Source organism: Drosophila grimshawi, unplaced genomic scaffold, assembly GCF_018153295.1.
Source record: "Drosophila grimshawi isolate 15287-2541.00 unplaced genomic scaffold, ASM1815329v1 contig_184, whole genome shotgun sequence".
NCBI classification, from domain to species: Eukaryota; Metazoa; Arthropoda; class Insecta; order Diptera; family Drosophilidae; genus Drosophila; species Drosophila grimshawi.
The window spans coordinates 754,929-778,620 of NW_025062956.1; the positions used below are offsets into that span (position 1 = coordinate 754,929).

The window sequence follows — 23,692 nt, forward strand, 5'->3', positions numbered from 1 at the left end:
TTTTAGGACTAAACAGCAGTTACCATGGCAAATGATACAACTCCTGGCCTTATTTGCATTGCAGCGGTTTTACTATTGCTTATTCTTTTGTCCTTCACATGGGGCAACTTAACACATAACATTAACTTAATGCTACATATAGTGGATAAGTTATACACAAATTTCTTATATTCTTGTTTGGTTTGGTTTCTAGGTACGTCTGTTGGTGATTTGGTTATTTGCTGGCGTTTAGGAGCATTTCCACAGCACAATGGCCAAGTTGCCACCAAAGAATAGATAGAGTATATTCTCAGTCTCATAGGACACCTCAAAGCCGAATCCCTCACCGACAACTACATGCCAATAGATGCCAAATTTTTTGTCCATGCTCTCCTTTATCATTTTTGCAACTAACTGCAAAAAAAAAGATTAAATATAATGTAAAATATGTGAAATAAAATTGTATAAAGGTCGTCTGAAAATGAGAACTATCAGAAATGAAAATAGTTCTCAAATCATGAATCGACTTATTCAATATTTTATTTAAATCGTTTATCTTCCGAAAGTCTTTTTCAGTCGGTTTCGAAACTTTTTGTAAATGTTATTGCATTTTTTATATATAAGGAAAGATTACTTGAAGCGTACTCTTTTCAAGAGGCCACCACATAAAAATCTATTTTGAGATATATGACTTACCTCATAATTTGAAGAAAATTTCTCGCACATACTAACGCTCAACTCGACAACCTCATGACGCATTTCTTCCTTCATATCAGAGTGCTGTTTTTCAAAAGAATAGAGTATTTCGGGCTTACTTCAAAAATAAACCGTTGTTTCTTTAACCAACCTTGACTAGCGGATAGATGTGTACGATTTTCTTGTCACCCTCCTTGACGTTCTCCTCATCACCCATGTCTGGTGCGGAGCTGAGCTCAGCTGAGCCGAAGCCTTACCAAGTTACCAAGCTATCACTGAGGAACACCGAACGTGTTCAGTTCCGGTACCAATTTCCGACTCTAAAAACACGCGATAACCGTTGAGATTGCAAACAGCGACGGACGAAACTAATGTAATAAAAATTGAGTTAAATTTCGATTTACATGTGACACACAATTCAAGGTAGTAACCGTAGTATAGTATTAGTCTGGCATATAGTATACGAATTGACTGACTGGCATGTGAATGAATGTAAATATGAATGTGAATGTGAATGTGAATATGAGAATGTTTATGAATTTGTGTTGTGTCACGCCAGGTTCTGGCTGCTATGGTAATTTGTGTTGCCTGTCGGCTGCACGATTCACTTGCAACTGACTGACGCCGACTCCATTAACTTTGCCTTTGGCTCAGGCGACCACAAAACCGGAGCACACACATACACACACACAGTCTAGGCATTAATGGCTGTGCTGCGTTTGCGCCAAGTTTGCAGCTACTCAACTAAACGGATTGCCACCCCCTTTGGCTAAAACAACAATGGCAATTTCCGTGCGGGAGCCAGCTAGACGGATGCCGTCGTCTCGTCATCTTGCCGGCCACCCCAATAATTCGCAAGGATTTGCCAGCATTGGGCTTTTGGGTGGATGAAGACGATGATGATGCGTTTGCGGAAAATTGAATAGCTTCCCGCCCTCTCCCCACCTCCTGGAAAAAACAACCACCAAGTCACAGAGAAACTGAAGATAAACAGTTGCACTTGTTAGATTTATGTTCTGTTTGCGGCAATTAATACATGTGTGAAATTTCTTGTATTATTTATGTATCCCAGTTTTCTTCCTCAGTCTCGCAGACGGGCTTAATTGAATTGTCCTCTTCCTCAGCAAATATATTGGATTCGCTGTTGTTGGAATCGTTCTCCTCTTCCTCGATCAGAACGAAATCGTTTTCAATCTGTTTCTTATGCTCCGCCAAGAGTTGATCCAAAATGTTCCTTGTGGCGCCCATATGCTCGAGTCGTTTCAATAGCAGAGCTATGGACATTTTGTAGGCACACTTCTCGTCGTCATAGTTAGCCTCGTTCAGTGTGCAGCTATGTAGTTCGGATTGAACCTCTACCCAAATCTTCTCCTCCAGCGAACGCGTGTCCTTATAGAATGGAAAATCAACAGCATGCAGAATTTTGTAAGGCGATTCACCGACTGGGAGAGGTTTAAGTGTAAGTGGTTCCATCAATGGCATGCCCAGCATGTCTTTCCTCACAAACAGCGCAATTTGCGAGACGTGACCCACAGATTCGAGGCCTGCGGGCGGTTCACCTACTCCCAGTACGGAGAACATATAATTGGGATACTTTTCAGTAATGCCCAAGCACCAGTTTTTAAATTCTTCTCTTGTCCATTCGAACTTGTGATCATGGTGTCGAAATCCATTTGACAGCAACGACTTGAGGCGAGTGAATATAATATTGAAATCCGAATTTGGTGTACTAAAAATCACAATTTTTGGCTGCATAAAGCCAAATATATTTATTGGTATTTTAGACAGCACATCATCGTATACATGCTCAATACTGAAAAAATGTACAAGATTACTGACTATATATAAATATAATTTTTTAAATTAAAATACTCACAGTTCCAAGGCTATGACTGCATCTGTATTTCTCAATTCCACAGCCGAATCCGCTACGCTGCCTTGCAGAACCTCGACGTGCAATGGACTCTGACGTTGTCTAAGATAATCAGAGCATAATGGATTGATGCGACTTAAATATGTTCTTAAAAGTTCATGGTCAATGTCCACCTGCAAAAAACAATTAAATACGTTTAAAAATGAAATACAAATTTGAGTTAACCGCCTGTTCCATGGAAACTCGTTTCACAGCACATGTTCTGGGTACAACAGTCTGGCAACGTCACACACATAAGATGAAACGAAACAAAATGGCGAAACAGTACGGCAACGGAACATTGGCTTGAGTGCGTGAGTGTGTGAGTGTTCCGAGCAGTAGTGCACGAATTATATGTAATTTGTTGTGAAAATAAATTGAGTGTTCAAATAAACATATTTGCAATTCCAAAATCTTGTGAATATGTGTGTCTAAATACACAAATTAACCTATAAGCAATCAATGCACGCCCAAACGCAAGCAAAGCGAACATTTTTCTTGCGTTGCACAGAGTGAAAAGCAACGTGAAAACAAGAAGAAGAAATCTTGTAATACGTGAAAGAAATACATACTGAAAAGTGGCAAATTGAAATTACCCAGACGAGAAAAGCAAATGGAATCGAAAATGTGTTTCTAAACAATAAGTCGAGCTGCGCACAGCTCTACGAATTCAATAAAATTGTGCAAAGGAGTTGACGCCGGCGCTCGACCTAAGTAAATCAATATTCTCCAATTCTGCAGGCGACTCTGTCTCTGCCCCTTCTTCGGTCTACCCAACGTCCGTCCGTCCGTTCGTTCGTCCGTCCAGACAGTCGGACACAGGGCTTCTACTTTTATCGGAATGATGACTGAGTCCGCAAATTGTTGCATATGTATTTTTGCAATATTAGTTGGAGTGATTAATTGTCGGGAATTATCAGAAATTTGCTAAATTATTTGTTTTGTTGTGTGTGCATAGTTGTGACCAATACAAATGCAATTGCTGTTGTGTGCATGTCTGTATGTTGTATGTGTGTGGCCCGTCTCCATCATTTTGCCATTCCGTTTTAGCCGACAGCGTCCCATTCCCGCTATTCCGCAGCAACAGTGAAATTCAAAACAAAAGAGTGAGAAAACCTGAATTAGTGGTGACAAACAAAAAATAAAACAACCAAACAAAATTAATCACCATAAAATACAATGGGAATTACTTGTGCGTGCTTGCGTGTTTATTTTTATGTATTGCCTGTTTGACGACAGCACAGTTTAAAATCATATACGAAAGAAAACAAAAACTCATCAACACAAGTCTTCTTCTTCTTGGCACAGCCAGCACGAATGTCATCAAAAGGGAAAGCGTGATAAAAAAGCAGCGGAGAATAACACAAAAACAAAACAAATTTCAAACTCAACGTTCCTTTATGCGCTTTGCGTTAGCGTTCAACTTGAGACTGACATCTGTCAATTGATCACTTGGGTTGATTAAGCGGCACAAAAGGTTCGATTCTGCAACAAGTGCCGCCTAGTAAAGATGGGCAAACGCATTGCATCGGAACGCCAGCATGTAACGACGCATCAAACGAACAGTAAAGCACCATCATCAGATCGCAGTGCACGGAAACGCAAGCGTGCCGCAAATAAAGGCTCTCGGGTGGAGAAGCGCCAGCGCATGAGCGATGTCGCAAATGACAACAGCTGTGAGTGGCACGAAAATGATGATGAGGACTCCTCCTCATCCGGTTCGGATAACATGGCCCTCTTACAAACACCGCAGCCACCGGCACGTGCTCAGTGTCCAGTCAATTCCCGTGCATCGCTGCTATCCCTGGCCACATTCGCCAGCGGCGGCTACAGCGATCACAATAATTCCAATACAACCGAATCGCCACGTCCCGTTTATACACTGCGCCCCTCTGTAGTCAATGGCACCATATTAAGGGATGTACTCTCAAAGGCCTGGCGACTCGGACGACCCATTGGTGAGGAATCAACTAAATCTTATTTTAATATTAACTCTTAAATTGCCAAAATTTCCCCAATAGGCAAGGGTAACTTTGGTGAGATATTTCTTGCCTCGGATGACACTGTCTGCCCGGTTTCCTTGGAGAGCGCCAAATATGTGGTCAAAATAGAACCACACTCCAATGGACCGCTCTTTGTGGAAATCCATTGCCTTATCAATACTAATCAGACACCAGGTAAGTAACCACAAATTTTCCTTCGAGTTAAGAGTATAATTGTTATATCTAATTACAGAAATTACAAGTGGCAACGAGCCGCGCAGCCAGAAGATTGAGAAATTGCTACCACGAATCAATAATGGACCACCATCGGGCATCCCGAGCTACATTGCCTCGGGCACACACTACTTTGGCGATGGACGCTATCGGTTTTTGGTGCTGCCGCGCTTTGATCGGGATCTGCATTCGCTGATTAAGAATACGCGTGTGGCACAGAAATCGTTGTTGCTCCTGGCCATACACATTATTAATGTGCTAGAGCATTTGCACGACAAGGGTTATTGTCACAATGATATTAAGGCGCAGAATCTGATGATGTCCAAGTGCAAGTATCTCAAGCGACAGGCTATGCAGGGAGGCGGCAGCAGCAATAGGAGCTTCGCTTCCGAGCACTATGACGAGAAACAGCAAACGACAGACAGTGGCAACAGTTCCGAACAGGAGGCCAATGACGAAGACTATTTCGTAAAGAGCGAGAAGCTTGCGCTGAAACGCCTTGTGGGTGTCAAAGAGGACAATGATGCGGAGGATGAGGATGAGGATTTTGATGATGGCGCCACAACGAACAGCAATAATAGCAACAGCCTTGACATGTACCAAACGCCAGTGAACAAACGGAAGGGACGCGCGCGCACCAATGCAATTGAATTTAGTGGCTCGAATCCAATGCGCTCGTGTCGCCGAAATGATACCCGCAATTCTAGCTCTATGTATGAGGAGATGGTCAAGTCACATTATCTGCGTCCGGCGAAGCGCGTCAGTTATTCGGAGCTGCTCGTCAATGAGGATGGCTATCCGGTGAAACCAGATGCTGACAACGAACAGTCTCCGGTCAGCTCGGATAATGAGTCTGAAGAGTTTTTGCCGCCATCGGCACGCCGTGGAGGGGGGTCTGTGGCCTCCAAGCGCAGCTCACGCAGCGCCGCCTGCAAATCAAAAACCACGCGTGCCATGCGCCGACAGGATCAAAAGGAGGAGCTCAAAGCCGAATTGAATGACCCTGGACGTAACGGTGGGGTGAGAAATAAGCGCACGGCGATGCAGTACCAGTTAATGCCAGTGGAAGAGGAGCATATATTTCTGATTGACTTTGGTCTAGCCTCGAAATATCAGGACCGCGGCGTGCATCGACCATTTATTATGGATCAGCGACGCGCCCATGATGGCACCTTGGAGTTCACGTCACGCGATGCGCACTTGGGAGCGCATTCTCGTCGCAGCGATTTGGAGTGCTTAGGCTACAATTTGCTATACTGGTCGGAGGGTTATCTGCCATGGAAGGATGTGGCGCACCAACAGCAGCAAGAAAAGGTGCATCGCGCCAAGGAGTTGTTCATGACTGATGTGTGCGAAATGCTTCGACAGTTCTATGGCAAACAGGTTCCTAAATATTTGGGTGAATTCCTCAAGGAAATCGGACAGCTGGCGTACCAGGAGCGACCCAACTATGAGCGCTATCGCAACATCTTCCAGCGGGAATATCGCCGACTTGGCTATGATTGCAGCCAAATGCAGCTAAGCAGCGATGAAATCTTACGCACTCGCGTCTCCGTCAAGGATGTTGTGGATGGCAGCGCCAAATGCGACATATTTGAGCTAAACAATAAAATTGCTTGCAATGTTATGCGCAATGCGACGCTCAGCACACCGTTCCAGGAGCATGCGCTTACGAATCGTGTATCGCCGAAAAATCTGCGTTCCAAGTCCAACCGGAAGAATGTCAAAAAGAAGATATTCTCATGGGCGGAGGTGCTTTCCCAAGATCCCGATCAAATAGCACGCGAACGTGCTGTGAAGGAGTTTGAGCGTGAGGAAGTCATATGCCCGCTACAGTCACGTCTACCCAGACGCTACGAGGGCTATCCTACCTATGCTATATTGGCGGTGGAGCAGTCCAGGCGGGACAAAGGGTTGATCGTGCAAGAACACAAAACCGAAGAGGCGATGGATGAAGGAAATACACATAAGGCTTCCGAATCAGATGAGGAGTACGAAGACGACGAGCAGGAGCAGGAGGAGGAAGAGGAGGAGCAGGAAGAGGAGGAGGAGGTAGAAGAGGAGCAGGAGGAGGAGGGGGAAGAACGGGAAGCTGATGCAGCGAGTGATGAGGAGGTGAGTAGAATAGTGCAATACAGTTTGCATCTAATGAAATGAGTTTATTTATGTTTTTGCCGTAGAGTGATGAGAGCGAGTGCACAACGCAGTCGGAAGCAGTGCGCAGGGGCCGGGGACGCCCGCGCAACTGCAGCAAACAAAGGCAATTACAACAACAACAAACGTTGGCCAAAAGTACTGAAATGCGTAAAAAGACTTTAAGGCCAAGCGGCAAATCGCGTAACAGTAATGGCCACAGCCAACAAATTGCCACACCGTTGACAGCAGTCGGAGGCAATAAACGTGGCTGCGCCACTCGTAAGGAGAATGCCACAATGGCATCCGCCACCGGTGAGGTGGAGCAACACAGCAAGCTAAAGTCCCGTCAGCCAGTGGTGGATCAACCCAAACAGCGGCGCACTCGCCGTTGTCTATATAAGACTGAATCACACATACGTGGCGAGAAGCAGCAGGATGTGGAGAACAACTATGCCACGAATATGCAAAATGTGTACAGCGTGTGGCAATATGACGATGAGAACAGATACGGCAAGGGGCGGAATGTCAACTCGTCCAGGCATTGTCGCAAGTGATACGATAATTAGAGATACCACATACAATAGCTACAATTCATTGTAGAGAGAGGCAAGCAACCAAGCAATGTTGCTCATTGGCGGCAACAGAGAAGCAGCCAACTATTCAAACAAGTGCATACAAACGATAGAAGATCAGTTGTGCTGCGCTTTCAAGTATTTTATAGAAATAAATAAATAACACTAAGTTAGTTCGATGAGAGGAAAGTTATAAAAAAAAAAAAATGGCACATTCATCTGGATTGGCGTGCATCCATTGGAGTGTTTGTTCTTTGCCTGGATCAGCAACACTTATACGTTTTTAAGGACATTTATTTTTACTTTGATCAAGTATGAAACTACAACGTTAAGCAGTAATTGTTACAATGCAGATATATGTTGGAAGAGATTCTGTAGGATGTGTTGGCACAGAAATAGGTGCAGTGTTAGGTTATATATTGGCCTTGATAGCAAATTATTGTTTAATTTCAATTATTTTTTGATGTTTTAAGTTACTCGCTTTAGGGTAATCGATTCGATAATTGTATACCCTCAAAAAACAAAAAAAAAAGTATTTACTATAACTAGATGAAGATTATTATTGCATAAAACATAATTATAAAAGTCTAAGCTAGGATATAAACTGCGGATATAAATAAAATACCTAGAAACTGTATGTCTACCAATTAATCAAGATACAATACATCTTTAAACAAATCGGCATACAAGGTCAAATGGGAAATTGAGACACCTACCTGGAGGACGTGCTCAATATTTTCGATGCGTCGCATTAATTGAAAAAGTCGCATCTCCGCGCATCTGCAATAAACATAATGTCATTGAGAGTAAGTGAACTTTTTGAATAATACACACCCAAATTCAGTAACTTTTTTGATTTCATGAGCCCAGCGCGGATCCTCCAGTATTTGAATGGCCGCACAATATCGCTGCTCGTAAACTGGAGAATCAAATTTGATTGTAGTGTCAGTCATTGTCGTCAGTGTTTTGAAGCCCCCACAAGGCATTGTATACTCAAACATTATATTTGGAGAATTTAAGTAAGTTCAGGAATTCACTTTTTCGGATTCAGTGCAACCGCGAGCACTCAGCAGCAAAATTTCGCAGTTGCAGCCAACTTAATGTGACAAAAATACTGCGTGCAGCCAACTTCAAGTGCAATCAAATTGCGTAAGGCTAAATTACGTTATGGCTCAATTGGAGCTTATGTTGTAATCGTGATTATCGCACTATTGCGATAACATGACTATCGAGCGCCTTATTTCAAAGAGTACAAATTGGCTAACGAACCAGTATGTTCTTACATTTGTGTGCCAAATGTCTTATAATTAAAATTCATGGTATGTATTGTCTGTTAGTGATAAAAATCTTTTTCCTAAGGGTTATCACCCCAAGAAAATCCAAGCAAATAATTGTGCCCTCTCGATGGCCATCTGTTGAAGCATTAAGGCTTAAAAAGGTTAAATGTGCAGTGTTGTGCATAAAATCCATGTCTTATGTTGTGGCCATTTTTTGAGCCCTCCGGGCTGTTGGCTTCCACAGAAGTACGGCAAACAAGCTACCGCAGCTGGCCAAGCAAGACCAAAAGGGTCCTCTTGCTTACCACCCCATCACCCACCCAGTGAAAAATAAAACCAAAGCCCAAACATTGCTTGACCCTCATTACGTTTGATATTTTCTTTACACGTTAAGGACAGCGCTGGGTAGCAGCAGAAGCTAGTTAGTTTTTAACTTTGTTGCTTGCTGGAAAAACTCATTTGCCTTGCACCGTGGACGCAACGAACAACAAACGGACTAAAGGAAAATAAAGTAAAGTAACTTTTAACCGGCCTGTGGGCACAACCAAAATAACAGTATTAACAACAACAACAACGAAAATAAATAAAGAAAACCCAAAAAACGAAACGAGTTTGTGAAAAGATTCGCTTTTCGTTTTCTTTTCACTTAATGGCAATAATACAATTTGGTACCAAACAGTTTCCCGTTTCATTTGTTTTCGTTCTGTTGAGCAAAACATTTAAGGCACTAACTTGGGCTCATTGAATTTTGGGGCCCCGATTCGAATGAAATGTTTTTGTTGTCTTAAGTGCACACAACTTTCGTATAATGAGCAAGATATCAAATACGCCGCTCAAACTCAAATCTTGCAGCGCAACTTCTCGCACTCTCCACTCCTCACTCTCTGTCTCTCTCTCTGTCGCTCGCCCAGTGCGTTATCCGTGGTAAGTTGGCAATGTGACATTATGTGCACGCACACGCATCCAGGTAAACAAATTTGTTGAGACGACAATTTCAAAATGCGGCGCCAACAACAAACAGAGCAGACCTCGGAGCTGGAGCTGGAGCAGGAGCAGGAGCATGAGCAGCAGCTGAAGTAAGTGCTGGCCAGATTGGAGCAGGTAAGCACAAAATGAAAAATACATTGGACTAAGGATAAAAGAAAATTATGCAAAAATAAACACACATACAAAGAGAGAAAGAGAACGCACAAGGTGTAGACAAAAAGGCATGAAGGTAAAGAAATACAGAGATATAGATAGGGAGAGAGAGAGAGAGCGAGATAAAGCAAAATGTGATAAAAACAACGTTTGCTCTTCTTTAAGTCTGCTTCTGCTGTTTTCAAGGTGATTATCCATAAGCCCCAAAACACAGGACAGCGCACATGGCCACGTTGCGGGAGGGTCCTGCCTGCCTTCGTTTGACTAAAGACAAAGTTTTTCAAACGATGCCCCGAAGATGGAAGACATGATGCCAGCCAACTTTCGACTGTCCTGTTACCTCTTCCTTAGAGGGGTATGTTTGAAAACCAAGCGTTAATATTTTTTTGAACCTGCGCACCGAAAATTTTGTAAATTTGTTGCCGACGCTTTTTTTTTGTTTTCTTACGGTGACAATGAAACGCGGATAAAGCATTTTACGTGCTGACGCCGCTGGCAGCTGTTTGTCTGTGGGTTAACTGTGAACTGAGAAGCAGAAGGTGCCGCGTTGTCTTTCTGCTGGTTCTCTGCGCCGCTGATTTCGCATAAATTATGCACGCAGACAACGGGCAGCGCACAAACGAACATCTCAAATCGCGCATCGCTCATCGCCCACAATCCGCTAAAAGCTACGTGCGACATGCAGGCGAAGAAGCAACTTCTTTCTCGCCCATCAAAATACAAATGTGCCGCATTTTATGCCCCGACAAGAACAAGAGCAGTACGATAACATTGGAAAACAACAGCAAGCATTTGTGCTCTCTCTCTCACTCTTTCTCTACCTCTCTGCCTAAAGGTGTGGGGGAGGGGTGGGGGGGGGGGGGAACATGTTGGTGTGTTTGATTAAAGGACTCCCAAAAAGACATTTGCATTTGAACATGTATATAAACCAAATTAGTTTGCTAAACTGGGCAACATAATGAATTTCTTTGTCTGCTCGTTTTTGTTTTGTGCTTTCCTTTTATGTGGCTCTGCTCCCCTCAAGTATTTCGAATTGAATATAGCGTTAAGCGGAAATAAAAAAGTGGGCTAGTGCATTTGACTGGAAGACCACAAAACCAATTCATCAGTTTACCAAGAAATAAAAAAATATGTACGTAAATGAAATAACCTGCATATGCGAAGCACACAATAAAATAGTTGGTAAGGAGGGGATGATGGTGTTGGAAGTGTTCATGATTAAGGCCATAAAGCAATGAAAAACTGCAACAGCAGTTGAACTCGGCAACAAGTTGGCCAGCAACGTTAGTCGTTTTTGTGCTTGCTCTGACACATTCCTGTGGCAATACGCTGTTGCCACACATTTGGACATCCACACCCTAGGGAGCACATGTTTAGATTGCTTTGCGCAATGGCAGAAATGTGTGTGGAATTTGTTGTTGCTGTTGCTGTTGCTGTTGTTCTTGCGTAAACGTCAACATACATACACACATTGTTTGACTATACTGCGTGTGCAGCGACCGCACATAGAATTGAAATGAAAACTGCTTTCGAACTGTTAACTACGCCAGATGGCCAGGGAAGAAAGCTGGTGGACGGAGGAGAAACGCTGGCCAAGGGCAACAGACTGACACGAATAATCCTGACGCACGCCTTCCACGCACCATAAATATGGAATTTTATGTATGTATATAGCTACCTTGAAATGCCAAAAAAAAAGCAGAAAAAAAAAGTTGGCCGTAAAAAAAGTTCATTGCAAGTTGTTTTAATCTACACGCTGAAAAGCAGATACAAAAATCGGGTTTGAATTTGTGTCCGTACATATTAAATGCCGAGTATTATGCGTGTGCGGTCTTTTTGCCGTGTCCATAAAAATTATTGAAAAAAGAAATTGCAAAGTTTTGTTAATATAGGTATTTAATAGATTAAAGCAAGCATATCACGGCTTTAAATGAAGCACAGCTGAATATAGCTTAAATCTTTGTCGAGATTTGAGTATATTGGTTAAATATTAAGTTTGGTTTTATAGACTTGGAAATTTTCGATGCGACGATTAACAGCAGATGAAATTGAAATATTTGAAATAGCAACAAAAGTTGAAATATAACTTGGATTGCTCAATTTCTTTAATTAATTTAATGCTATTGGAACAATTTTTCTCCGCTTCGACATTTGTTGTATAAATGATAAATAAATGGAAGTTAAGATGAAGGTACTAAAATAATAACGCAATAAATATTTATTTACTATTTTCTTTTAGCAATTAATAATTGCTAAGCTTAAGGGTTGGAGATCTGTCTTATGACAATTTTAATCTTTAGATTACAGCTTTTATGTAGACATAAATATACCATTGTTTCAAGAATTTCGCTCAGTCATCTATTACAATGGAGCTATGATTTGCTTGAATAACTTTGTGTTTGGTCCCCTGTTTGGGGGCCCACACAACAACGACAAAAACAACAACAACAACTTGAAACAACTCTCACATTTGTTTGCCTCAGCAGTTTATTGGTAATTTGTTGCGGCCGTGTAATTTTGTTCAACATTTTCGGTATGCTTGTCATAAGGCCGATGCTTAGCTAACTCCCCAAACACCTCTGTGTGGGGGTGTGGGGTTTAAGTATTCATGTCAGAATAGAACGCAGTCAGCTTTTCCAGTATGTGTGTCTGTATGTGTGTTTGTGTAGGTGTATAGTTATGTAAATGATACGCCCAATACAGTTCTGCGACAGCTGCCGAATGTGGGGCGAAATGTTTTGAATGCTTTTAATAACTTTACAGGCACGCAAACTCACTGACAACCACACAAACCCTCACTTACTTACAACAATGGACCGAACCTGTTCTGCCTTTGCACTCATGCCCTGCTCATCTGCTCACATCGTCTTGTCCATAAGCACCCACACAGGAACACACACATTAATACATTTTGTGGCACTTAAAATGCAAACGCAGCTAAAATGAAATAAGGAAATCGAAGGCTGCTTTCGCAGATCCTGCTGCTGCCTGTTTCACCTGCCTGCTAAGCTTAGGCGAGGTGAACTCTAAGCTGCTGAGGATTAGGCCAGAAAGATGCAGCCAACTGAAGCTCTGAAGTCTATACGGCACTCAGAAAAAAACTAGCCGTTTTCAAAAAATAACTAAAACAACTCACATTTTTTACAAACTTTTGCATATTCTGTATTTTAAAAATATTCTTATTATGAAAAATAAATAGCAATTTGAAAATAATTTTCTGCTTCCTTTTTTTCTGTGTAACACTAATTTTAATTTTGTTGCTGTTGATTTGCATTGCAAAGTTTAGAAATTAAATCAAGAGATAATTAAATCATTTTACATTTGGGAGCTAGCGTGAACTTATTAAGCAAGCTCAAAAGCCGGGTGGGAGGACATTTGGGGGCGCAGAGCACCTGCTGGTTGTTGTTGCTGTGCACAGCAGATTCAATTTCTAAAGAATACACACACACTCGCACATTCGCAATGAATAAAATTTCACTCACATCAGGCAGCAGTTAATTAAAGCAGCTGCTGCTGATTTTGTTATTGCTGTTTTTGTTTTTGTTGTTGCTGTTTTTGTTGTTGCTGTTTTTGTTGTTGCTGTTTTTGTTTTTGCTGTTTTTGTTGTTGTTGTTGTAACGGGTGTCCTCGTTGCTGGCCAGGCAGGTGGCTGTCAGCGCAAAACCAATTACAAGAGCTGCCAAAAACCGTAGACAGCGATAGCAGGCACCTATGCAAAACACGTATACGTCACGTGGACCAAGCGACAGGGCATAAGTCACCCAATTAGACGTGTTTTGTGTGCGGTAAAACCAGAAGCTGTAGCAGAATTTTTAGGAGCAGCAGCAGCAGCAACAGGAGCAACCACAAATGCAGCTGTCGCTCGTGTTAGACAAACAATAACAAAAGAGGCAGAGACAGAGAGAGAGAGAGAGAGAGAGAGAGAGAGAGAGAGAGAGAGAGAGAGAGAGAGAGAGAGAGAGAGCGAGCGAGATGGTATGGGAGAGGGATAGAGTTAACAAGGGAGATATGCAAGCTGGCAACAAAAACAGAATTAAAGTGCAGTGTTGTCGAACCAGTAAACTATTGGAAAAACTCAACACCTCTTCAAGCAAAAAAGTCAACCTTTTTTAGACAAAGACAGAGTAAGAGCTAGATAAATAAAGAGATAGAGAGCCATAATGTAGTTGTGCATAGTTTTGTGGTTGTCAGATTTAAAGCTTAGTTTGAGGCGATTAGTTTTTGTACTCAAAACTGCAATGGTTGCTGCGCTAACCAGTCTTTAATGAAGCAATAAACGTTTTTTGTAGCCTCATAAATGTGGCAAATCAATGCGAAGCCCCCGTTGTAACGCCTCTATTATTATGAAGTTAATTGCATAAACTGGCTGCCAGGCGAGGCGCATTGAGGCGAATGCGTGAAAACGGTATTCCTGCTTTAACGGCTTGCCTTAGTTTGCTGGTAGGTCTAGGCCCAGACTGTGATGGGGGAGGGAAGGTGGGAAAGTATGGGATACACAAAGCAAAGCCAAACGCTTTGAGGCTAGTAATCAGCGGAGCAGACGATAGGCACATGGCTGAATGAGTTTCGGTGCTAAGTGGATGCGGGGACCAACACTCCGGGCAGGTTGGCCAAAAGGACCTGCGAATCTGACTCAAATTCAAATTCAGATTCAGGCCAAGTATAAGTCTTTTGGCTATGACTGTAATAATTCATTTGTTGCTCGCTCTAATTGGAAAACTTTGTGCGGTTTGTGTGTATGTATAAAAATTATAGTGTGTGTGACAGAATCTGGCTATTTATTGCAGTTTTATTGAACATTTGCGCAATTTCCGTTATTACTGTGAGAGTCTGTGTGGATGTATGTGCGTGTATGTGGGTGGCACACAAATATGTGAAGCTATGAAAATAATGCGTATTTGCGCATAATATTCACATGCCAATGGCCTTATACAGACTAGATTATTCATTTCATGTGCAGGAAATAAGCAGAGAGATATTTTAATGGGATTTCCATTAAAGTCATGAATAACAACTGTTTAAAAATGATGATAACAATAAAAGCGTATTATTGGTTAGATTTTAATTAGCTGCCTGTTGGCGGAAATGTATTATGTGAGCTTATAAAACACATAATGGCTTGAATATTTTGTTGAACAATTTTGTTGTATATTATCAAGATTATTGAGAATGTATATTAGTTGATTAAAATATACAATTATTTCATTTATAAGAGTACACTAAAGTGCATTTAATTATTTTAGCTATGTGCATGAGAATATTGAAAAAATCAGAAGTATGGCAAAAGAAATTCAATCAATCGATTTTTTTGCATATGCAGATCATGTTTTTTTCCTATCAACGGCAATTATGCAAATGTTTCTATTGCTGTTGTTGTTGTTGTTGTTGCTGGTTCTGACAATTTTCAAATTGCATGGCACTCAATCAGCATGCATTGAATATGATGCAAAGTGCTCTTAGATGTATATTTGTGTGTGTGTGAGTGTGCGAGCGCTGGTCGACAGCACATGGCGTGACATATAAGGATGTCAGCTAGCTAGTTGGCTGACTAACAGACAGACAGAATGGCTATAAAAGTGGCCTCATTTGAATTCAGCACAATGCGAAAACTTTTGCGCTTATCAGCCAGCTGCCAGTTGACAGCGAGTCCGGTGTCCTGCTCGTCCTGCTCGTCCGCTCGTCCCGTTCTCTCTGACTGCATAATCAGCTAAGCATTGTCCTGTCAGTCCATCTCTTTGTCTGTCAAGCTATCTGCTGCTCTCAAGTGATTAGCCATCCGCCTGTTGCACTAAGTGGCATAAATTGACATTAAGCGACAAGCTTATTGACCTCGCCTTGTACAGAGAAAACCTGCATTTTAAAAGCTCAACTAAAATCGGAAAAATAAGGCGTCCTGAATTTTAAAACACCGCCTAATGTTGAATATAAAATATAATCATCCCGAAAACAAAAAAGTATTTAATTAATTTGCAAACTTATGAGATATATATTCTCGAAATATGTGTTTCTGCTGAGTAACTTTAATAGCAAACGGGAATGAATGATTAGCTGTACCAGAGTAGATGTAGCAGTCCACCAGACGATATCTAAATTTTAGTTATGAGTTCGAAATATTTAGTGGAGTGCTCCAATTTACGCAAAAAGTTTCCGTCCTTAACAAAAATCTTCCGTTTCCATTTTGGGGGCTCTAATTGAACCATCTAATTGACGCATTTTATTAGCGATGTGAGTTTCAATTCAATTATGTGGTTATGCCTATCTTAAGCCCACTACTTTAAATAGGAAGCTATTATTCCTATAGTGGGTAAGTGATGCTGATCAATAATGTATATCCCCTATGGTGTCGGATATAATAGCCGCACTCTACAAAGGTGTAAAAAGAGACTAATATTGTAAGGAATTTAAATAATAATAATAATTAATAATTGTTTTTTTTTCTATAAATAGAAATTAGTTCTTTAAACAAGAGCCACTTTCTGGATATCTTCTAGATTTTTATTCTGAGTGTAAAAATTCAAATCAGTTACGTTTGTGTTTTCTGTTTGAACACCTCATTGGGGTATCAATCTCACTATGTCTAATGGTCCAAAATTCAAAGCCAAAAAGTACCACCCTGTGACCACATGAGCTGCTTGCTAGCTACTGTAATATCCAATTTGCCTGCCATCAGGACAAGAGCCAAATAAAGTTTTAAGTTGCCTCACCTTCCCCACACGCCGTTCCTGGCTATCTCTTGATCAGGCCAAAATAATTGGTATGTTGCGGCTGCCTGTCACAATTCGAGATAACGAAGCGAATCCAATCGAATTGGAATTGTGAGCTCAAAACTTGTTATGCTATTGAAATTTCAATTCCTATTTATCATTATGCACATGGATAGGATATAGGAGATGGAGCTCATTAAATGCACAAATTTGATATGGAAATGATTTGAGCTATTTTTGTATTCAAATAGCTCTAGTTTTTGTCGGAATTCGGTTTAATACACAGACACACACGCATTCCAATTGAAATATTATAGGGCGAACTTAATTTCTATGTTAAACAAACCACAACCACAGGGCAAACAATGATAAACCCAACAAACATGCAACAATAACAACAGCAATCTACTTTGAAACAGCAGATGGCCAACGACATTTCAACTTTAAACGAAGCGGAAATGCGAGACCACAACGGCATCATTAATCATGAGTAGCTACAGCAACCAGCTCCTAAAGGCCTTCCTCTCTCTCTGCCTCTCTCTCTTTATTCATTCACTTTTCTTTCCCTTCATCTTCTTTGCCACTCAGTTTCAGTTACAGTGTTGACTTTGCTTAACTCTCAGGCAATGTTGCTTTTCTGTCAGCTCTTATTTTTGCTTTTTTTCTGTTTTTTCGGTATACTTTATGTTTTACATTTAAATATTAAAGATAAGCCCAGCAGAACATGCACTAAGCCTTTTATATTCACACAAACATAAATAAAATTATGGGCCCCTAAATTTTGCATAAATGTGTAGTTTTTTCTATAGCATACTTTTGTGCGTCAACCAAAATGAATTGATTATAATTATAAAACAAATTTGAAGCATGTAAAATAGAAAATGCTCAGTAAATATTTATTTCAAATACTTTTCTAAGCTAGTTGACAATTGTGAGTGTATCACAATATTGTATTGCATAAGAATTTTTTAGATATTGCGTTATAACAAAATTTGTAGGGCAACAATATCTTCATGCAGCCTCAAGTTTAGCTTTTTTCTCTTTCTTTTCCTTATTTTTTTTTGAGAGTATTAAATTTTAATCCGGTACAAAGGGCGAGGTCAGCCATGCGACGCTACCTAGCATGAGAGTTAATAGCATTTGGTGTTTGCTGCCAAACAACGGAACAGAAAGTTGACCAAAAACTTTGCTTCGCTTTAGGATGCTGGCTAACATCATTGAAACTTTTACGCCAAAGTGTTTGCGGATTTTACTGTGCGGGTCTGTGTGTGTATGTATGTGAGTATGTTTCAAGTTGATTTAACGGTAGATAACAACAAAAGCATAGAATGACAGCGAAAATGTTGCTGTTGCACTCACTGACACTTAAACATGCAATAAACCAATACGTCCAATATAGGTGTGTACGTGTCAGTCTGTGTGTAGTTGCAATTGTTGCTGTCATTTTGCGTTCATTGCACAATAAATATGAACTGAAGTGTGCCATGCTCTTAGAGTTATTGTTGTTGCTGTTTTCGCTTCTGTTCTTTGTTGGGAGAGTTGACCAAAACAATAAAACTGCAACAAAACTGAGTCTTCGGAATGGTGGCTACAGTTTGAGAGCAACTGTCACGAAATGTAGTGCATACTTTCAGACTGCACCTAAAATGTCGCTGCATGTCACGACTGCTTTTTGACTGTGGGTTGTGGCTGGCTACTAAATGAACCAGATTAGCTGGAAGTTTCAAAAACTGGAAAATCCAACAATTTTTTCTGACTGACAGTGTAGCAGCAGAAGTGATACATTATTTAGTTCTTTACCTTTTATATTGATATAGCAAGTCTTGCAAATGCTCATCACTTAATCAGTCATAAATCAATCAAACTATCTCGTGTCGGGCCTTAATTGTTGTTTAGTTGCAGGATTATCACCACAGCTTGACTCGTGCTGTTTGCTGTTGACAAGAGAATTCAGGTGCCTGGAGGGCCTTAACAACTATAAATGCGATCGCTTACAGCTCGTAATCAGTGACTAACAAGCAGGGCAGCAATAACAAAAACAAACAACTAAAAGCCTGCTAAAAAGTTGGATTTCTTTGTCTCTGAAGCAGCAAGTCCATCAAGTCCATAAAAAGTTTTTCCGCCAACAACTGGGCAAAATCTGTTTTCTGTCTCCCATCATATTTCGTTTTGCACTAAAGTTATTCGCGTTATTGCCACACCCCCATTTTCACCCTCATCTTTGATGCGTATGAAGCTCAAGTGGGGCCATTGTAGATCAAATAAATTGTATTATGACCAAATTGATTGATGTCTTGGCCACTCAGTCCATGTTTTTCTTATTGCTCGACCAGCACACTTTTGGCCAACTTAATTAGTATCTGAAGGCCCTCTTCATTGTTAGCCTTGTAGTAGGGCAGCGCCTGCAATCTGGCCAACCATTGTGACAGCTTGGGATACTTCTCCGCATCGATGGGCGCAAAGGCAGCCGCCGTTGACACCGACGACACGCTGCATAGATCCGCAATGGTTAGGTTCGCACCAGCGAGATATGGAGCTGTGGCCAGGCAGTGCTCCAGTCCATCGTAAGCCTTCTGCATGTATGTGATGCGATCTTCGGGTATTGCTGTGGCGCCAAAGTAAAACAGCGGCTCCACAATGAAACGCACACGTGGAAACAGATGGCCGCAATCGAAGTAGAGACGTGCATCGACCTCGCGTCGTTGTGCTGGATCCTTGGGATACAGTGCGTCACCGTCCTTGGCATACTTGTCAACCAGATAGCAACAGATCACATGCGAATCGCTGACCACAGTGCCATTGTCATCCAGCACTGGGATTGTATGCAGTGGATTTAGTTTGAGAAATTGTGGCGTCATATTCTCACCAGCCTTAACGGTCAGCGAGCTAAAAAGAGATATAGAGAGGGAGAGAGTATAAAGAGATGGGAAAGAATGGAATAAAACGCAAATAAAACTAGTTTTTGGTGGTTTATAGCAGAATCATTGAGTTATTGAGTTCGTAGAGTTTAACTAAATTCCACTGTTTGTCATGTGACATTTCAAGTAATTAATATTAACATCCATGTAACATGCTTTTAACATTTATCAAGTGGCTTTTCGACTGAATGTCCACTTAAATTCCTACTCAAAAATTTAACTATACAGTTTAGTTTATACACTTCGATAAGCTTTTATCGCTCTGCGGCACTTACCGGAGATCCAGGTCGAGTCCCAGAGCAGCGGCTGTGAGAAGCACCCCACGGCATGGCGGACTGCGTGAATTATAATAGAGAACTGGTTTGCTGGCCATTCTGTCTGTGTAGCGTGGAAGAGAGAGAGAGAGAGAGTGAGAGTGCGGTGGCGTTAGTTTGCGCCACAGATAAATAATAGTTAATGTTGATTACTGCCTTGCATGCACACACGCATCGCAAACAAAGGTATTAAATGGAATTGACTTTACCTATGTATTATTATTTTTATTAATTGCAAGCCGAAACAAACAAACGCAACCTGTTCAGTTAAAGTGCAAAAAGCTACTGAAATGAGAAATTTGCTGCGTGGCGTTGGCGATCGAAATGACACAGCTTAAAGCTTTAAGTAAATCGATTATATTTCTTTATTTGGATAGCCCGAAGGTATGCTTTAAATAATTGATGAGCAGCTCATGAAACCGATGACAGGGCAGAAAGCAAAGCGAAGAAAAAAAATAGGGAAATTCATAGCAGCTAGAAGGGTACTGTCTAAAAGTGGCAAACTTTTCGGTTTACTCACAAATTAGAAACTTTTGATGTAATAAATGAGTAAATTGAGTTATTCAGGGTAAATAAATGATTTGTTGTGTCAGTGACTGAGTTGCTATTTTCCATTTAAAATTTAAAAAACAGTCGTTGATGAATTAATTTGCTTATGTGTTAAACCAATTACTGTCAATTTTTCCTGCTGCTACTTTAAATGATGCCTGGATAAAGAAACAAACAGCAGCAGCATATCGAAAATGGTCAAATGATTTTCCACGCTTTTCACAGCACAAAGTGGCTAAGCGGCTTAGCGCTAAGACAGACCCTTTTACCAGGTGCAAGTACTAAAATTTTTTAATCGGATTTTAGCATTAGTTAATGGCTCAGTCGTGAAAAACACCCTCACGCTTTAAAGTGAAATTTAATTGGATTTGAAGCAGAATGTTTTATTTTTATATTATTATTTATATATTTGGTATTTTTTGTGTTTTTATTTTGCTTTTGGTATGCAGGTCGATAGCACTATAAAACTGATGTCGAATTTGGTGCCTGTGAAGTCCTTGCGCACGGCGAAAGAGTGTCCTTAAATATTTGGTCACGCGCCGCAACGAATTGAAAATACCGAAGCTCCCAGCTCCAGTCTGGCGACAAGTGGTGCGTTGGCATCCAGGTGAGTCGAGGATACAGAACGTGGCAGTGTGGCTGAATTGAGAGTGGGACAGACTATTGTGCTTGTGCTTGTGCTGTCAAAATTTTGTGAAAGCAATTTACGGTTATTAAAGCTTTTAGTGCGATCAAAATCAAGCAGCCGGCTTCCCTTGTCCTTGCCCTTGGGCAAGCGCATTAAATTTAATATCATAATTGAGTACTTTCCAGGGTAGGTACCCCTAGGTGTCTGGCAGAGGACTGGGGAGAGTCGGTTTGTTTTTTGACCTGCTGAAAAGCATTGACTAATTGATTGCCATTTGACGAGTGACATTTATCTTCATAACTTAGTTTTGTGCGTTTAATTGAAAACACAGACAGCAAAAAGCGTGTGAGATTGATTAAAGTAGAAGCCTGGCACAAGGACATTTCGGACATGCGGACATGAATACACATGAACATGGACATTGGACACGGATACGCACTTCAAACTCGACTGAGTGGTGCCGCTAGCATTGTGCTGCTGCTGCTATGTCTCGAGTGGAGTGAAAATCCAGTTTTATTAATGGTTCTTGACACAGGACAACAGACAGACAGCCAGGCAGTCAGTCAGCCAGTCAGCCACTCAGACAGCAGAGGCAAGAAAGAGTGCGTGGGATTTGATGTCCTTAGCTCTGAGTCAATTGCTTTGAATTTCCGCCTGACTAACGCGTTGTGCCAAACATAAATATTACTTAATTTCTAGCTATAATTCGCTCCATCTCTCTCTATCTATCTCTCTCTCTATCCCTCTCTCTCTCTCTCTTTCCCTTACACTATCTACATCTCTTTCTCTCTGTAATTTCTGTCGATTAATAACAATTAAATGCCAGTTGGTTTTCCTAGCTAATTGTTGACATTGAGAGTTGTGGATTTAAAGCATGGACCCAGGATCCAATACAGTGCTCCTTGGCAAAGTACAAATCTGCCCTTTTGGACTTACTTAAAATGTTAATAACTATTTTTAGAATATATAAATGTAGAATATGAAAAAGAATTGGTAAATCTTACAGGTAGCTAAAAGTTAATTATCATGCAAATTATTCAAAAAAGATTTTTATTAAGTATTTGATTCTAATTTGAAATGATATGTAAGAAGTCTGAAGTCCTTTCAATATTACACATATTAAACTGACGTTTATGTTTTGTCGCCTTCAGTTTTAGTCGGTTAACCCCTTGCAATGTTCAATTAGTTCGCAAAAATAAGTCAATAGAAAATTCAATGCTATAAGTGAGGGAATTCAGTTTTATTTGCTTCTACCTTGCTATATTTTGCTTATTAACAAATAAGGTACTTGTAAGACTCAATTTAAAAACTTTAATACAAATTTTCGCATATTCTAAAGTATTTCTCAAGATTTAGCAAAAAAAATATTCACATTATTTAAAAATACCAATTTAAGTCATAAGAATTCATTGAATATAAAATTGTAATATCAAGCGAAATTTAATTTCATAATGCTTCACTGTGGAATAGAATTGTAGCATAAGACAAGTGTGCTTAAGAACGCTAGATAGGCACAATGAAGATGTCGCTGTATAATGCGATATGCCCCCAGCTCCAATAAAAAATTCAACCTCGAAGCCGCAAGCGTCAAACCCGGAGAATAGCTGCAAGGCAGCTTTTGTTTTTTATTGAAAATGAACTGGCGTCGGGCGCCACAAGGGAGAAGCAACTGCCTCAGGGGTGGACGTGGGTAAATATATGTTGGGGGGTTGTATAATGTATAAATCGAAGGCTAAATTAAAAGTGACATGCCATTACTTAGATATAGATATGAAGAGACGCAACTGAGTGGCCAAATAGCCAAGTCAAATGAAGGGCAGACCCAAAATGCTAACGGCCAATCAATGCCAACTCTGACATGCAAATGAAATGGACCCCAATACCAACAACAACAACAGTAACAATAACAACAATAGCAACCAAAACAATTTGAAGCATTCTTTGAATGCTTCTGCAGTGACTCGGTCAACTAAATACACTCAGCACAATGAGTGCGTGAGTTGACTTGATTTTCCATTCATAATTTCAAAATTGAATTCATTTACTTATCGCTCGAACTCAACTTGAAGCTAAAGTTGAAGGTCTTTGTTATTTAAGCAGAAGCTGCACTACCAGAGTTTGTTCATTTCTAATTTGCTTGTTTTTTGTGGATTTGACGGAGCTTCAACAAATTTATTGCCATTCTCAATGGCATAAAATGTTACGCTATTTATTATGTTGAAGAACTTTGTTGACTGAAATTCATTCGGCTCGCTGACACAGAATCTTAAGTTGATAGTACTGAATGGACAACTTTAATAACAGGACTTAAAGTACAAGAGAAATACAAAGAATCTTTAAAGAATAAGAAATTGTGCTTCCATATTTATATTTATGTATATATTTATATTATATTTATATTATGTGCTAAACTGAATCGAATATTATCTTCGGCCTCAATCAAACTGCAAGTCATATATACTTTTGGGGCTAAGGCAATTCCATGCGGATCAAAATGTGGCAATCTGAAAGTCCCCACAGATTTTGGGACACCGGGTTTCACAGTGCACATATGTGTTAGAGGTTGGCCTGTCGCGTTCTATCAATGCCAACTGTGCGTCCTGCTGACCCCCTGACCTCGGTCATCGAATTCTTTTCGTTCCAGCTCTCCC

The 23,692-nt window shown here is 40.7% G+C and overlaps 4 protein-coding genes and 1 long non-coding RNA gene across 9 annotated transcripts; 2 read left to right on the forward strand and 3 right to left on the reverse strand.

Annotated features, from left to right (window-relative positions):
- Positions 1–49: 49 nt before the first annotated feature.
- LOC6559953 (dynein axonemal light chain 4) lies at positions 50–1,072 on the reverse strand. The gene is made up of 3 exons (XM_001987835.2): positions 827–1,072; positions 676–759; positions 50–393 (listed from the first exon to the last, which is right to left on the reverse strand). The coding sequence occupies exons 1-3, from the start codon at positions 890–892 to the stop codon at positions 229–231; spliced, it is 315 nt and encodes a 104-aa protein (XP_001987871.1). The 5' UTR covers positions 893–1,072; the 3' UTR covers positions 50–228.
- A 592-nt stretch (positions 1,073–1,664) lies between these two features.
- Positions 1,665–8,512, reverse strand: LOC6559433 (small RNA 2'-O-methyltransferase). 2 transcript variants are annotated; one of them, XM_001987836.3, is made up of 4 exons: positions 8,346–8,512; positions 8,228–8,291; positions 2,552–2,721; positions 1,665–2,488 (listed from the first exon to the last, which is right to left on the reverse strand). In XM_001987836.3, exons 1-4 carry the CDS (start codon positions 8,510–8,512, stop codon positions 1,735–1,737), a joined length of 1,155 nt encoding a protein of 384 aa, XP_001987872.1. In that variant the 3' UTR covers positions 1,665–1,734. The 2 variants fall into 2 exon arrangements, with proteins under 2 accessions (XP_001987872.1, XP_032590341.1); XM_032734450.2 differs by lacking the exons at positions 8,228–8,291; positions 8,346–8,512 and adding an exon at positions 2,774–2,917.
- On the forward strand, positions 2,975–8,162 carry LOC6559434 (glutamic acid-rich protein). 3 transcript variants are annotated; one of them, XM_043214753.1, is made up of 5 exons: positions 2,975–3,301; positions 3,638–4,545; positions 4,609–4,764; positions 4,823–6,918; positions 6,984–8,162. In XM_043214753.1, the coding sequence occupies exons 2-5, from the start codon at positions 4,098–4,100 to the stop codon at positions 7,491–7,493; spliced, it is 3,210 nt and encodes a 1,069-aa protein (XP_043070688.1). In that variant the 5' UTR covers positions 2,975–3,301; positions 3,638–4,097; the 3' UTR covers positions 7,494–8,162. The 3 variants fall into 3 exon arrangements, with proteins under 3 accessions (XP_043070688.1, XP_001987873.1, XP_043070687.1); XM_001987837.3 differs by having other exon boundaries at positions 3,896–4,545; XM_043214752.1 differs by lacking the exon at positions 2,975–3,301 and having other exon boundaries at positions 3,558–4,545.
- Positions 8,513–8,598: 86 nt separating the features above from the next.
- Positions 8,599–9,155, forward strand: LOC116804993. The gene is made up of 2 exons (XR_004364971.1): positions 8,599–8,830; positions 8,886–9,155. It is a non-coding gene; the product is annotated as an uncharacterized LOC116804993 (long non-coding RNA).
- Positions 9,156–18,882: 9,727 nt separating this feature from the next.
- On the reverse strand, positions 18,883–20,146 carry LOC6560626 (glutathione S-transferase 1). 2 transcript variants are annotated; one of them, XM_001987839.2, is made up of 3 exons: positions 20,074–20,146; positions 19,826–19,924; positions 18,883–19,518 (listed from the first exon to the last, which is right to left on the reverse strand). In XM_001987839.2, exons 2-3 carry the CDS (start codon positions 19,921–19,923, stop codon positions 18,951–18,953), a joined length of 666 nt encoding a protein of 221 aa, XP_001987875.1. In that variant the 5' UTR covers position 19,924; positions 20,074–20,146; the 3' UTR covers positions 18,883–18,950. The 2 variants fall into 2 exon arrangements, with proteins under 2 accessions (XP_001987875.1, XP_032591045.1); XM_032735154.1 differs by having other exon boundaries at positions 19,826–19,928.
- Between the last annotated feature and the right edge of the window lie 3,546 nt (positions 20,147–23,692).